At 49.2% G+C, this 16,533-nt stretch overlaps 1 protein-coding gene across 2 annotated transcripts in view; it reads right to left on the reverse strand.

Moving 5' to 3' along the window:
• The window catches only part of LOC125939952 (uncharacterized), a 195,881-nt gene that overhangs the window by 168,015 nt on the left and 11,333 nt on the right, over positions 1-16,533 (reverse strand). The window contains exons 2-3 of one of the 2 annotated variants that reach the window (XM_049655557.1): positions 4,608-4,690; positions 1,853-1,945 (exon numbers count right to left, since the gene is read on the reverse strand). In XM_049655557.1, the coding sequence (XP_049511514.1) occupies positions 1,853-1,945; positions 4,608-4,690 (176 nt within the window). The remainder of the gene's footprint in view (positions 1-1,852; positions 1,946-4,607; positions 4,691-16,533) is intronic. The other variant, XM_049655558.1, reaches the window with a different exon arrangement.

Below are 16,533 nucleotides of genomic sequence, written 5' to 3' on the forward strand. Positions count from 1 at the left end.
GGCAGGTGCATTTTGTAAGGTCCTACGGTTGCCGTGTTGTGCATGGTCTATGAATGTATGTATATTGCCGGGAATAAACTGTTGCAGATAGCCTACCGTGGTGCTTACGTTTGCTATATGTCCTTGTCTGCTGCCACTAAAATGCTATTCAAGTTCGAATACTAACACGCCTAATATATATCAGCAGATAATTTGTTTGCGTCACCGAAATTCTCTTTGTCTTTGTGAATAACGTGGTGATGATGACTTGCAGATAGTGCCCCTGATTGTGCAGCGCGTACTGCAGTTAACCCCGATTTCACACCGCAAATAACGAAGTACTTCATCGCGTAGTTTTCAAACACAAATCCTCCTTCGACGTACTTCCTCTTTTTCTTGGACAGACTTCTGAGTTGTCTAGCTGTTTACAAACACATGGAGCTTCCATCTTGTGCCGCCGACTCTGATAGATCACTTGCGCCAAACGCGATATTTTCGACACATGTTGACGACCTACTGAAACGCAACAGAATTCACTCCAGGTGAAGTTGATGGTCGTCATCCGTCGTTTTGGTGCGCAAGAAAAAAAACTTGTAAGGGCGCTGCTTGACTATTCCTTGCCTCGATAAAAAAAGGAGTTATACGAGTATTCTTTACAGGACCGACAATATTTTCCAGGTTCTATCTGCGATCCGACGAAGCTCGAAGTCGACAAGAAATCAAAAACTGCGTTTGCTAACGATTGCAACTAGGGCACGAGCGAATGGATTTGTTATGAACAATGCACAAAAATGAAGAGTCAAGGCATGGATCAGCAAAAAGGACAAAATGGCAAATGTATGTGGGAAACTGTCCGCTTCCTGTGAAGAGCGCTAGTCACAGGAGAAACTGAGCTCATCACCCTGAAGAGAAACTGTGCCATCTCTTTGGGCACCACCATTACCCGACGAGCATGCATAGGAACGCAATATAAAGAAGCACAAGGGCCACTCGAAGTGGTGGGACATGCTTTAGTGCACTGGTCTTGAATGATTCGTTTCACAACGTAACAGCTTGGTAAACGATCTACATTGGTGTACAGGCTAGTTCTGAAACTCTTGAAGACAATAGTTTAGACGAACACCGCTCTGCTTTCTTGGGTCGTGAAAAGCATCTTTCAAATATTTCAATCCTGTGTGTCCATTCTGGACAATATAGTTCTCAAACCTGAGTTTGTCTCTTGAAATACATCTCGCCATGATTGATATTTGGATGGTGCAGATACTTGAATTACCGTTACTGGCTGTAAAAACAACTAGTGGGGTCATAACATTGCGATTGAACACATGGGCTACGGAGGACTTCGCTGTCGTAACTTCGGAATAGTTAAGTGTCCTGGATTCATTACAATGCACCTCAATTTAGATACAAGAGCATTTTTTTCAGAGGATTTAGAATCTAATTTCTCCCACCGCAGGTCGCGAGTTTAATTCGCGACCATATACTTCATAGTGTATCGTTATAACCAAGGAGTTAGCGGCGTGCTGTAGGTATGCTCAACTGGTTTAATTTCGAATTGCTCGTAAAACACTCTGAATGAGCGTGAATTTTAAGCAGGCCTAGCAAAACCTAATGTGCTTGATCGCTGCTCAGTCTATACGTACAATAAATACCACGGAATACTGAAGATGCATTTACGCGACTTTAATTCTTCGCGTGCACGTAGAGCTCGGGAATAGATTAGACTAGTTATACATCGAGACATGTGCAAGAGCGGGAAATTCAGTTATTATAGCTGTGTGCGAGTTTCATAACAATTAGAAGCCAAACAGTTTAAAAACAAAAAAAAAGTTATTAGTGTCCGACAGTGCAGTACACCGGAAAACGTACTCACAGTCTTGACCTCTAAGAGCCGCGATCACAACACTGCACTTGTATGTTACTGGCGTAGTATAATTCAGTATCATGAAGTATCGTTCTCTAGGATCTGTAAAATGAAAAAAAAGAACTGCAACATGGAACATTCAGAACAACAAGCGCCATCTATTGAGGTTGGTTCTACAGCCATGCATCATATTAACTATGGCACTGCAAAGCAAAACTACACACTCAACAACATTGCACGTAAAGTTACTCTTAATTCTTTCGTTGGTGACCTCGCTGTCCTGTGCACTGCAATGTGCCACGCCGGAGATCCGAGGTCACAAGATAATAGCACTTTTTTACCATGGAAAAACAAAATGACCGAATGAAAATTTAATTCCTACGTGATAATTGAGGATGCCGTCAAAGCCATGCCCAATTCATTGGAGTTGTTGACAGTGACGTTTATGCCTGTCTTCTGAAACTTTTCCTGCTGTAATTTTACAACCTCAATATTGTTTAAATGTTATTTATTCAACGCTAGCTTTCACACGAAAGGCAGTTATTAAAATCTAATCAGCTTTTCTACAGCAATAATTTTTAATGTGGCACCCCAGTTTGTTACTTCGATGTATACGATAATATGTTTCACGAGCAATACGGAAACACGAAACGTATTTTTGCCGCACACATTTTTCTGTGTTTCTTCTTTGAGACTATACAAATAAAATTTTTCGTTTGCACACCTATATTGCCCCGAGGGAATTTCGCAGAATGAACAAGTGTGGTCGTGACAAGCAGAATTTCGGGCAACATAAAAAAGCAAGTACATACTCTAATTTATAAATATGCGTTTACACTTGTTCATGCAAAGTAATTGTGCCAAATGAGTTTGGCAGAATTTCATAAATGGAGGAACATTCCTGAAAGGATCAATTGACATGCACTCAAATGTACCACATAGCTACAATGTTGCAGTGTTGCCAGATGGCACAGAGTGATATAGCGAAAACAGACGGATATTATAGCCGAAAAGAAGCCAACCATGCAGTGGGGCCTCAGTACAGTGTTGCCAGGTCGGACAAGGCGGCGTAGCCCAAAGCTAGAGAAATCGTAGCCCAAATGTAGCCAAACAGAAAAAAGAGCAAAATATTTCGTCGCCAGATTAGCCATTTTTATTTGCACTTTTATCAGTGTAAACATTTTCACATTCGACTACGGCAATCCTTGTTTTGCAAAACCCGTCGCAACAAAATGTCCATGCCGCCGTACGTGGCGGTCGACCCTTGACCTCAACAACAGCGACATCATGCTTGCACACAGAATACTTTTTGGTTGGCCCCGGAAGCTCTCAAGTTCCAGCGAATCGCTGCAGAAGGCGAAATGACAGTGCTTTTATTTGATGGCAGATAGTACTAAATGATTATTTTTAGTTATTTGCAGTAATAATAACTGCGAGCTCTGCGTTTAGCTGTCGTGAACGCAAAAGAACGTTCAGCATCATCAACCTCTCAAGTGACCTTTGGCTAAAGCGTAGGACAAGTTCATGTGCCCAGCAGTGTGTGACGGCGACGCGCACACGGCTGCTTTTTTTATGATCCAAAACCATTCTTTCCTGTCTTGTTTCCTAGTTATTTTTTTTTCAATTTCCGCGCCCGGGTTCGCTGGTATATGCTCTATATAGTGTCCATTTAAATCAACCTGGCCCCTATCTAAGGTATCTAACACGGCAAGAACATGCGTTATAAAAGTGACAGACAACAGATGAGACTCACTGTCTGAATCGGTGTAAGCGAAGCTTTAGAAGATTACTGCGCAAAACGGCACACCAGTGTAAGAAGCGCACAGTCGTTTTCGGCGACGTGCACGTCCCGAACGTAACTCGCTCTAAATGGTAAAAGCCGCCACGGCGCACGAAGAGCAAAAGTAAACGACAAATTGATAACAGTGGTAATCCTGTGAAAACCGGTTACTGTGAAAAAGCAAACTATGTTGATGTGCTAATAATAATTGGTGGGGTTCTACGTGCGAAAAGCGCGATATGATTCGGAGGCATCACGCAATGGCGGACTCCAGATTAATTTTGACCATCTGGGGTTCTTTAACGTGCACCTAAATCTGAGTATACGGGTGATCCTGCATTTCGCCTCGATCGAAATGCGGCCGCCGTGGCCGGGAATAAAACCCGCGTCTTCGAGCCAGCAGCGTGACACCTCACCTGCTAAGCCAACACGGTGGGTGATGTTCAAGTGACCTGGTGCACTAATGTCATCGTGGCAAACATGTTTCGATATTAGCAGGATGAGTACCTGCATCTGTGACGTTACGGGCAAGCCATCTATAAGTAAAAGCACCAGGACCCGCCTTTGAGCTCAGAGTTTTGCTCCCATTCTTTTTTATACTTTCTCGCATACTTGGCCCACTTCCCTATGGTTCGATTCTCCTCTCCGAGGAGGATCCGATCTTAAGTCCAACCTATCGAAATGTATCTCGAATCTAAGCACGACCAAAAATTCATCTCGCTTCACGTCATTTGACCTAACTATGGCTACCAGGTTCTCCCTGTCACTCTCTTTTGCCCTTTCGTGACAGACGCCAGAGTGGGAGCACGCCACCACCAACTGGAGGGGTAAATATTTTATGAAAATGCATCGCCTTCGTCGGTGACTCAACGCCATTGCACTGTTAAAGTTGATGGCAGTATACTATTTTAATAGCTGTGATGGCGGTGCACCATTGAGGTTCTGAGGTATTAAGGAAAACATTCTTAGAAACTGAGCACTTACCCTGTGGTGGTACGACACTCTTATACTCCATCTCAACAGGTGGCCATACATTGGTACTAAAATTTGCGCTATATACATCAGTCCTGTTGTAAAAATGCAGCAAAACGAGTTAGTGGTCAGTCAGATATTATTTTGGATCAGCCTACTGAGTTATTGCGCTAAACAGTTAAAGCCTGTGTATTTGGATCACGCTCACTATAACATCACGCTCAATATAAGGGAAACGGGAATGGAGAACACAACGACTTTAAATCTATCCGCGCAAATACTACCACGAAAAGTAGCATAACTCAGTCGCCGGCAAATTCAAAAATAAATGAAATGGAATAGAATAAACAATCAAGAGTGTGTCACGGAGCGGCATATTTTCGAAGGGTTTGGACGCTGATTAACGACACGCCGAATTACAAGCGTCAAACCCGTGGGCTCCTGACTGTGCAGCGTATAATGCATTCGACATCGACACGCCGAATTACGAGTGTCAAAAACGTGGGCTCCTGACTGTGCAGCGTATAATGCATTCGACATCGACACGCCGAATTACGGGCGGCAAAAGCGTCGTGGCCGCTCGGGCTGCCATCTCGATTCCAGACGCGACACGCCGATTACGGACCCCGTAGTGTTCGTGTACGGCCACGTGGTAGTGCCGGGCTCAACCTTGGCCCTTGACATTGGGAGAGAGGCTAATCTGCGGTTCTTCGTCCATAGTGAAAGGGCGCGGCCAAGATTGTTGGGAGCTAAGAGAGCTGAATTCGGAGAATGCTACGTAGCGGCAGTTTCCCTACCTAGGGAGCTAAGGAAAGGAGAGGCTATTTAGGCGCATGTTTTGGGCCCTGCTGATTAGTCTAGAAGCTGAACCTATGCGCTGCTGAGAAGCCGTTGGGGGGCTAGTGCCGTCCAGTATCGCCTGGGCCGCCTGGCCACGTCGGAACTCCGAGGAACTTGTTGACGTACGAGACGTCAAACCAGCGTCTGCAACGAAGCTCACGGTAGTTCGCCTCAAGTTAGCTCAACCTGCTTGAGAGAAGACGTCCAATCTAGACTCCCGGGAAATCCAGCTCAACAATTCGCATCCACCTCGACAAGATCGGACCGCCAGCATTCTTCGGGAAAGCTTTGTGCACCGACTTCCACGGTTTATGGACTTGCTGCTGCTGCCCGGCCACGCGTATGGCACCATTTGTTTTCTTTTGAACTTTGAATTCTTTTGAACTTTGCTTTAGTGAAATATTGTTAAGTGTATTCTTGTGTATTGGATCCTCGCACTGTTTCATTTTGATATCTACTGTTAATTGTTCGCATTTATTGTCTTCATCATTGTGATATATTAAGTTCAGGTGTGTTAGTGTGTCTTGTGTTTTTTTTTATTATTTTATTTTATTGATTTGTGTATATTTATCAGTCGATAAATATCTTGTTTTTTTGTTTACTCCCGACTCTGACTCTTTTCACTGTGCTCGCTTGCGTACGGAACAACCAACCAGCTTGTCTACCCCGTCGACTGACTTCGCGCCGACGACGAATCGGGGACAGCTGTGGCATAAACTGGCGTCCGCGAACAGGACGTTCCGTACAAAAGCAGCACGGTGAACGGAGAACGATCATCGTGGAGAGAGGGATCGATTAGTGCTACTGACACATTCTTGTGCAGTGTAGAAAGCATGTGCATGAGAATTGTGAGTGCTCGGTTTTTGGTAGTGTAGCCGCATTTTGGAGAGAATGGAGTCTGAAAAGTGGATAGAAAGAGGCAAACTGTTCGGCCTAGAGGGCGATGAGCTTAGGACATGGGTTGCGGAACAGCTGGAGCGGGCGTTGGCCCGAAAAAAAAAGGAGAAAGAGCGAGAGGAAAGGGAGAAAGAGCGAGAGGAAAGGGAGAAAGAGCGAGAGGAAAGGGAGAAAGAGCGAGAGGAAAGGGAGAAAGAGCGAGCGGCGGCGAAAGAAGCCGGAGAGCGCGAAATACTGTTGTTACAATTAAAGATTCAACGTATTCAAAGTGGCAACAGGAGCAGGGCTAGCAACGAGCACCTTGAAGTAGAGGAGGAGCAGCTGAAATGCAAGGCGCCCGTAGAAGTCGCGCACGGAAAGTGCGAAGAAATCGCACGCACGGTTCTGCTGATAGTAGGAAGAGAGGCTAATCTTTGCGAGCCTAACAAAGGTGATGCCAGATCCGCAGACCGTGGCGTAGTTGTTGAGGGACCCGTTCATGGGGACCTGATTGAGCGCGACGAGATAATGAGCCAATTGAATGCTAGAGAAGCAGCTAGGTCAGCTGCGGATGATTTGGAGTATGTCGCGAATGCTGCTCTAGCAGCAGTAGTCCGAAGTGACACAAGCTCGCTAGACGAGAGCACCAGGGCAGACTCCACTCGATCAGAAAAGTGCGCAGAACCACAATGCGGGCAGAACAGTGCAGTAGTGGACAGCTCCCAGATATGTGAGCTACGGTGCACAAGAGAGAATAGCTGCATTGCACCGAGGTGTTTGGAGCTCCCCGCCAGTGAAGGTGGAATTGAGAGGGGTGATTCACCCGCTAATCGTCCAGACTGCGTGGTTGAAGTGGCAAGCGTGACCGACGATATGCGCGCCGGTCATCACGAAGTGCGAGCGGAAGGCTCAGAAATTGGCACCAGAAAGCGTGCTAGAAGTAGGAGAAAGAAGCGGTGTCGCAGAGTGCGTAATGCGGCAGTGAAGGCAACGCAGCCGAATAAAACAAAAGGCACTAAACCGTGTGGGGAGCGCAGTGAAGGTTCTCAAGCGCAGCTAGGATCCCAAGCTCGAGTGTGCCATCGGCCATCACTTTAAGACCAAACACCGAGGTCGCGAAAGACCACTGGTGCTTCGGGCAACCTGACAGCTTGTCACCCTCAGGTCGGATCTTTCGGCTGCGGAGGAGTCTGTTGCGTCCCGAATCGGCAGGGCGCACGCTTTGGTTGTTTTCCCCGACGCCACCCCAATCATTAGCAGCCGCCTACCTGTCGACGCTGCCCGATACCGGCTGTGACGCGATGGCAAAGAAGCTCACTTAGAAGCGACCACAACCGCTACCCTCTTCGTGGAAGAGGGGACCAGACCGAAGGTCACTCTCCCGACCCTGGCAAGACTAACGCCACGGAGAGCAAAAAAAAAAAACCCAGTCGCCGACTTTCGTGGAAGGAGTGTGAATCCCCCGTTTCCAGATCGCCTCGTCCTTGCTTCGAAGGTGCAACATTAGAAGCGGAGTTCTGTGAACATTACGACTCCTCTGATTGGCCGCACCAAGGTCATCATATTCCCTAGTCGGATCAACTAGGGAAGACGAATGTTTTATAAGCAGACACATTTGGGTCAGTGGTGTGTCCCGACGTGTACTGATGTGGGCTGAGACATGTAGTGAGCTGAGAGTTTCAAAGTGCTCTCCCATGGAGTGGGCTTCCATATTTGGAGCCACTGTAAATATGTACAATAAATCCTTTCTTTCTCTCGCTCTTACCCCCGGACATACTCATCCTTTTGGCTGAAGGATCACCGGCCTAAACGCTACCCCGAGTCTCAACAACGACAAGAGAAGCGATACCGCAGTACGGCACTCTGTTTCCGTTATCGCTATAATGGCATCGTTATCGACATGTTTTATGTTATAATACAATCATATTCAGACGACTCACCAAATAAAGGAAAAGGCACGTGGAAATCTGTCCGCCATCTGTGCACAATCAATCCGTCGTTTTAACTCATTCTTAACCAAGAGGCATTGCTTTACTGCTCATGTTAAACGGAGTGTGTTCTCCTGACGTCCATACACACTCCGGCGGCTCGAGGTGCGCTTCAGATACTGGATGCGCTGAATCCGGTACTGGCCAGTCTTGAGAAGCACCATGGCTGCTCCTCTGCACTCGTTCTTTAAACAAGTCAAGGAAGCGTTTATCTTCCAGTGGAATGCCCGTGGCCTTAAGTCCCGCATTTCGGACTTTCGTGCCTTTGTTTTTAAGAACAAATTTCCAATCATCGTTATTTGTGAGCCAAACATTGATAGCGCGATCCGTTTATCAGGATATGAAGGTTTCATGTCTGGCACCTGTAGCGACCGCAGCAAAGTCATCGTTTACATCAGATGTGATTTCACTTATGTGTTACACCCAGTGGCACCTGATGACGACAACCAGTACGTATGCTTGACCGTAAAATGCAAGAACGTCACACTCACGCTCGTAGGTGCCTACATTTCACCTTCGAGCCGATTTAACAACGCAAGACTAAGTGCAATTTTAAAATCGACACCTGGACCATGGATTATTACCGGCGATTTCAATGCGCATCATCCGCTATGGGGAAGTTTAATGATGGATTGCCGAGGACGACATGTACTAGCCTTCGCGTCGAACCATGCACTCTGCTGCCTAAATGATGGAAGTCCCACTTTTCTGCGGGGATTGACTTACAGCAGCTGCCTGGACTTAACTTTTGTTTCAAGATCCCTCAGTAGCAGTGTGAAATGGTTCCCGGACAACGAAACGCATGGTAGTGACCATGTTCCAACATATGTTAAGGTCGAAGGCATCGGCAAGTCACACTGCACCACAGTTCAACGCATCGACTGGCCGAAATACACGCTCCTCATGGAGCAGATGTGTGAAAATTCTCAGAACTGTGTGCCTGGAAACATCGAGGAGCTAATTAATGACGCTGCTCAAAAGGCCACAAGCGTTTTTAGGCCTACACCAAAATTTTGTGAATTCGAAGCGGAATTGGAACGCCTCCGAGCAATTTGCCGTCGCGCTGAACGACGCTACCGGCGCACCAAGTCCATCTACGACTTAAGGGAGTCGAGACGCATACAGAAGAAGATCCAGCGTCGGATCAACTTACTGCAGTCTCGAAGGTGGAAGAGTTTCTGTGATTCTCTTGACCCCCACAAACCCCTGTCATATATATGGAGGACGGTGCGCGGTCTTCGAACATCGCCGCAACAGCGCCACCCCTTCAAATGCCTGGCTCTCTACCAAGGTCGCCGAGAGATCGACGTAGCGGAGGACTTCTGTTTGAAGGTTGCCGGCCAACCGTCCTCGTTCACCGCGCATGATTCCTATGACGTTCCCATCTCGAGGGATTCTCGTATGGACAATCTGTTTTCGACCGAGGAGTTTCAAGCGGCATTGGCAGCGTGCAGACGTTCCTCATCGCCTGGACCTGACGGGGTGACGTACGCAGCTCTTGCCAACCTCGGTCAAACAGCTCGGCAAGCTCTTCTGGACGTGTACAATAATTCGTGGCGTGAAGGAGTGGTTCCTGCTGTATGGAAGTCCAGCCGCCTTGTGCCTCTGCTCAAACCAGGCAAATCACCTCTAGACGTGGCGTCGTATCGTCCCATTGCTCTGGCCAGTTGTCTAGGAAAGGTGATGGAGAGGATGGTGCTTACACGTCTGGAGTGGTACTTAGAGCGATACGAGATATACCCTGACGCTATGGCAGGCTTCCGACGCGGACGTTCTTCTATAGACAACGTCATAGATCTTGTCTCGTCGGTTCAGCACGAAAAAACCCTAAAGAGACTGTCAGCGGCGATGTTCCTGGACGTTAAAGGCGCTTATGACAACATAACTCATCGAGCCATCCTGGACGCTATGGGCGATGTTGGCCTAGGTGGCCTTGTTTTTCGATGGATTATCAGCTATTTGAAGGACAGGTCATTCTTTGTGCTAACAGAGGATGGTATGACATCGCAGCACAACACCTACCGTGGCGTACCGCAAGGTGGAGTCTTGAGCCCCACTCTATTTAATCTAGCGCTCATCGACCTAGTTCATTCCCTTCCGCAATCCGTCCACGTGTCGATCTATGCGGACGATATATGCATTTGGTCATCAGGAGTTACGCGTCCCCAGGTGCGCGCCAGACTCCAAAAAGCGGCCACAGTTACATCAGGTTATCTCCGAGCACAAGGTCTGGAGGTGTCATCGGAGAAGTGCTCCATGGTCGCTTTCACGCGCAAAGCAATGAGACCGTATGTTGTCAAAATTAATGGACAGCCAATCATCTACGAGAAGACGCACCGTTTTCTAGGAGTGACAATCGATCGAGACCTCTCCTGGAGTCCTCATATCTCCTACCTAAAAAAGAAGCTGACCATGGTAACCCATGTTCTCAGATTTCTCGCGGGAAAGTCATGGGGTGCATTAGTGAGGGCGATGCTCCAACTCTATAATGCACTCTTCCTGGGTCTCCTACGCTATAGCTTACCTGTACTGAGTGGGACCGGCAAGACCAACCTCCGGGTCCTCCAGTCTGTGCAAGCTCAAGCTCTGAGAATATGTCTTGGCCTTCCCAGGTGTGCATCCACGGCAGCAACAATAGCCATCGCGCATGATCACCCCATCACTACGTACATTCAAGTCGATGCTTTAAGGATGCACATCCGGCACTTCGCCCGACTTCCATCGCATCATCTCGCCTCCCTTCCTGCCGCTCGACCTCGTTCAGCGTTTAGCGGGATTATTGCCGCCAGCCATGGAACTTTACCGTCGAACGTCATGCCTGCAGCACGACCATCTCTACCACTGTGGTGCCTGCATCCAATCCAAGCCCTTCTTGTAATTCCCGGTATCAGAAAGAAAACGGACATGTCGTCATTCGTCCTCAAACAAACCGTGCTTTCATTCATGCATGAAAAGCACAGAGAACGCACCCACGTTTTCACGGACGGTTCTGTCTCCTCCAAAAGTTCAGCTGGAGCAGTGGTAATTCCCGTAAAATCTGTCACCATCCAATTCAAGACGTCTCACATTACATCATCGACGGCTGCAGAACTCGCAGCTATCCGTGCTGCTCTGGAATTTATTGGCCCCAAATCGTCACAGTCATGGTCCATCTTTTGTGACTCGAAGGCAGCTCTCCAGTGCCTGCTGTCCCCTTTCAACCACGGACCTAACGCACAATTATTAGCAGACATCCGACTACTTCACCATCACGCAACCGACAAGGGGCACAACATCATCTACCAGTGGATACCAGGTCACTGCGGAATTTCGGGAAATCACAGTGCGGATGACGCTGCCCGATCGGCCCACGATGGTGCCCCTATTGTATCCATACCACTGTCGAGAATAGACGCAGCCACAAAACTTCGTTCCCTCGCACGCGAGCTTACGCAGATTCTGTGGAACACAAGTGACTTCAGCAACGCACTCCTCCACAGATTGGACCCATGTCTGCAACTCCGTCTCCACCAGGGTTACCACGAGCGGAAGCAACACTTCTGTGCCGCCTGTGGCTCGGCGTCGCATTCACGAACGCCTATTCCTTCCGCATTGGAATGGCTGACAGCCCTGCTTGCGACAACTGTGGCCGCGAGGAGACAATCAAGCACCTACTCTGTGACTGTCCCCGCTACAATGTGGCAAGAAAAGTGCTCGCGACTGCGCTTGAAAAACTGGACAATCGCCCCCTCACAGAAGAAAAAGTTTTAGGACACTGGTGTAGACGGACTTCGGAACTCAAGGCCTTAAGGGCTCTGCTGAAGTTTTTAAAGGCTTGTGAATTGTGCGACCGGCTTTGAACGTTGTAGCGCGTAGGGTCGCGTTATTGCGCAAATTTTCTTACTTCAATGTTTTTTTTTTCCTTCTATCATCTTTTATTCCCTTTGCCCCTTTCCCCAGTACAGGGTAGCAAGCCGGTATTCACACTGGCTAACCTCCTTGTCTTTCTTTCTCTTTCTCTCTCTCTCTCTCTTAAACGGAGGGTGAGTACTAGCCTATAACAGTTTACTTGTATTTTTTTTACTCTTACATTTTGCCTAGCGTTTCTTCTACCTCATACGGATTACATCAGCTATCGCGTACCGCCCATTGGGTGCACGGTAAATGCATCTAGCCATTTAAAATTAACCCAGAATCCCGCACAACGACATGCCCCAAATAAGATCGGTGTCTGGGTAGCCAGCAATACATTTTTCACCCTTTGGTACAGAATACATTTTACTCGCCAGAAACTTTTCAAATAAATACTTGGTTAGATGGTGATGCATGAGCGGGATACGCATAAGTCATACAAGCGATAACCGGGATGTTGCAAAATGCTTCTCTTTATTGGCTCGGCACATGCATGGGGAAGATTCTCTACAAGACCTCTTTATTCCAGGTTTCCCTGACTATGTTTTTTTTTGTTTTTTGTCTAATGAAGAAGACGAACAGGAAGAAAAGCAGCAGAGGGGCGTTATCATCGAGGTAAGACGCGAACACAGATCAAGAGCTGTTGGCGCCGAGACCGTTGTTCCCTAGGAGCTGCGTTGGTTTTTCGCCTGTCGCTTTCCTTTAATAAATCCCCTTGTCAAAGTGGTGGAGGTGCGGGGTAGCCTCTTCAAACCTGGAGCTCCGAGGCCGCACGTTGCCCAACGCTGCTCCGACAATGCCTGATGACGCCACCCAGAAAGTTCCGTCGGTCATCGTGTCAAGCGTGCTGCGCCAGCGCGAGCCAGCTTACTTTAGCGGCACTGATGACCGTGACGTAGAAGTTTGGCTGTCGTCGTGTGAAAGGGTGAGCGCGCACAACAAGTGGGACGGTGCTATGAAACTTTGCAACATCCTGTTCTACCTACAAGACGTCGTGAACCTCGGGTTTTCCAACCATGAGTCGTACTTCGCCCCTTGGCCTACTTTAAAGACGAGTTTCGCAGAAGTGTTCGGTCACCCCGCAGTGCGCAATCTTCTCGCTGAACAGCGTAAACGCGGGCGGGCGCAGCAGCAGGGCCAGAACTTCAAGAGCTATATAGAAGACATCATTGACTTATGCAAGCGGGTTAACCCTTCCATGACTGAGCAAGACAGGATCAAACATATCATGAAAGGCAATGATGACGACGCCTTTCAGCCGTTGCTGGCTAAGGACCCGCACACCGTGTCTGAACTCGTGGGCCTGTGCCAGAGCTTTGATGAACTACGTAAGCAATGCGTCTTAGCTCGGCGGCAGACGTCAATAGACGATTCCCTCGCCACGTTGACCGTCGGCGGCAGACGTCACTAGATTCCCTCGCCACGTTGACCATCGGCGGCGACCACACGGCGCTCCTGGCCCAGATCAACGAGGTTGTACGCGATGAAGTTGCTCGACACCTTTCGTTCTTCCCGGCCAACTAAGTGCCTACACACTATCTGACTCCTACCATTCGTCAGGTGATACAAGAACAGGTCACCGAGGCTTTGCCGTCTGCCTGCCAGCCGACTCCTTTCGCCGCGCCGCTATCATTTGCGGTGTCATCTGCCTCTCTGCCGAATCCTGTCGCCGCGCCACTGACGTATGCGAATGCCGTCATGAAGCCACGTCCTTTGTCGGTATCGACCCCTCAACCAACAGGTCAACTGCCACTGACGCCGCTCGTCGGGTTACATCCGCAGTGCGCAAAGCCTTGGCGCACTGCAGACAATCGACCAATCTGCTACACTTGGGGAATTCCGGGTCATGTTGCCCGTTCCTGTCGCCGGCGTTTCGCGCGACCACGAGTGCACCGAGATATCCGGGTTACTCCTTCCAACCTCCTCATCGCATGCAGCCAGACCAAGAACCTGAAGAATACGCCGGCGATCGTCAGCGGACTTCCGATGTCCCACCTTTCGTTTGTCGTCGGTCATCCTCACCGCGCCGCCATTGTTATTCGCCTATGCGTCGCCGGTCAAGTGCTCTTGAGGCGGTAAACTGACTGCCGCAGCTTCAAAGGCACGAGCTGCGCCGTCGTCCACCTGTCTGAGTCCTCGCTTGTCCCCTGCCAATGTTATTGACGTGTTTGTTGATGCTGTACGAACTCTAGCGCTTGTGGACACTGATGCCGCTATTTTCGTAATGAGCCACAAGTCTTGCTGCTCCACCCGTAAAGTGACGATGCCACCTTCAGGGTTTTCTATCCGTACTGCGAGCGCACAACATATTCAACCCGTCGCAGCATGTACGGCCCGGGTGCTCACACAAGACGCAATCTACAACGTTGAGTTTCTTGTGCTGGCTTCGTGTTCTTATGACCTGTTCCTTGGGTGGGATTTTTGTCGCGTATTCACGCCGTCATCGACTGCGCTCGTACTCAGGTAGAGCTCTCTGTATTTTGTGAGACGCCTTCCGCCCTTGTGCCCGCTCCCGGTGATACCAAGCTTGTCGTCACCGCCGATACTGACATGCCACCTCACAGTGCCGTTATTGTTCCCGTTTCCTCTGCCGCCCTTCCCGATGCCGCCGTTCTGTTCACGCCATCTGACATATTTCGTCACTGCCATTTGCCATCTTCGCGCTTCATCAGGATAATCCCGGACTATTTGTGTGCAACCCCAACTCAGGCCCTCTGACTTTGTACCATAATGAAATACTTGGCCACGTGCAGCCTGTCGACGCGTATGTTATCTTGCCCCTCGATGCCTCCGAGCCTGAGACAAAACATCAGCTGAACGCCCTCACACGTCACCTTGCGTCCGACGCCGTGCCCTCTGATACTTTTCACGGTTCCATCGACAACGACCTCGCTCCGGCTGAAAGGACGCAGCTTCCTGCCCTTCTAGCAAGTTCCGTTCTTCGTTTGATTTACCGCAAGCGTCACTAGACCGAACTATTGCGGTTGTTCACACGATTGACACTGGGACTCACGCTCCTTTCCGACAGCGCCCCTACCGTGTGTCGCCTGCGGAGCGTCGTGTCATTACAGAACAAGTTGACAAGATTCAGCGCGGAGTCATCACGCCTTTTTGTTGCCCCTGGTAGTCTCCTGCTGTACTGGTCAAAAAGAAAGATGGCTCTGTTAGATCCTGTGTGCACTACTGGCGCCTCAACAAGATTACTCGCAAAGACGTTTATGCTCTCCCTCGAATAAACGACGCCCCCGATAGCCTTCAAGGTGCCGAATTTTTTTCTTCGTTCAACTTGCATTCGGGATATTGGCAGGTCCCTATGGCGGAGTGTGATCGTCCAAAGACGGCATTCGTCACACCGGATGGCCTGTAGGAATTTACAGTGATGCCTTTCGGGCTTTGCAATGCGCCCGCGACATTCTAGCGGATGACGGACGGAATTTTACGCGGTCTGAAATGGAAGATGTGCCTTTGCTATCTCGATGACGTCGTTGTGTTCTCTGCGGATTCCGCCTCACATCTCGCTCGGTTACACACAATTCTCCGCTGCCTTACAAACGCACGCCTTCAACTCCACAAGAAGAAATGTCACTTCGGGGCTCGCCGCCTCACCATCCTCAGCCACCTCGTCTCCCAAGATGGTATTCTCCCTGACCCGGAAAAAACTCCGTGCTGTTGCCGAGTTTCCGAAGCCTTCTATCACCAAAGAGATTTGCAGCTTTGTCGGCTTGGCCTCCTATTTTCGTCGCTTCGTCTGCCATTTGACTTCAATCATACCACCGCTTACGAAGCTCCTCGACGGCCCCAGCGAACTTTTTCACTGGACACCGGCCTGCGACGTCGCCTTTGCGAAACTGGGCCGCCTACTTACTTCGCCACCCGTGCTACGCCATTGCAACCCTGTTGCGCCAACCGAAATACATACAGACGCCAGTGGTATTGGTCTTGGTGCAGTGCTCGCGCAGCGCAAGCCCGGCTTCCCTGAGTATGTCGTGGCATGTGCAAGCCGCGCTCTCACCAAGGCGGAATAAAATTATTCCGTCACCGAAAAAGAGTGCCTCGCGATTGTATGGGCGTTAGGAGAAAATCGCCCCTATTTGTACGCAGGCCTTTCGACGTTGTAACCGATCATGGCACACTCTGCTGTTTGGCTTCCCTAATAGATCCCTCTGGTCGCCTCGGTCGTCGGGCTCTTCGTATACAAGAATTCGACATTCGCGTTGTTTACCGACCCGGGCGCAAGCATACTGACGTGGATGCGCTTTCTCGATCACCCGTGCAATTTGAAGAAGGCCCACCTTCAGCGGCCGCCATTTCACTGGATGCTCTCACCATGACAGACATGCCTT

This window comes from Dermacentor silvarum, chromosome 9, assembly GCF_013339745.2.
Source record: "Dermacentor silvarum isolate Dsil-2018 chromosome 9, BIME_Dsil_1.4, whole genome shotgun sequence".
Classification (NCBI taxonomy): domain Eukaryota; kingdom Metazoa; phylum Arthropoda; class Arachnida; order Ixodida; family Ixodidae; genus Dermacentor; species Dermacentor silvarum.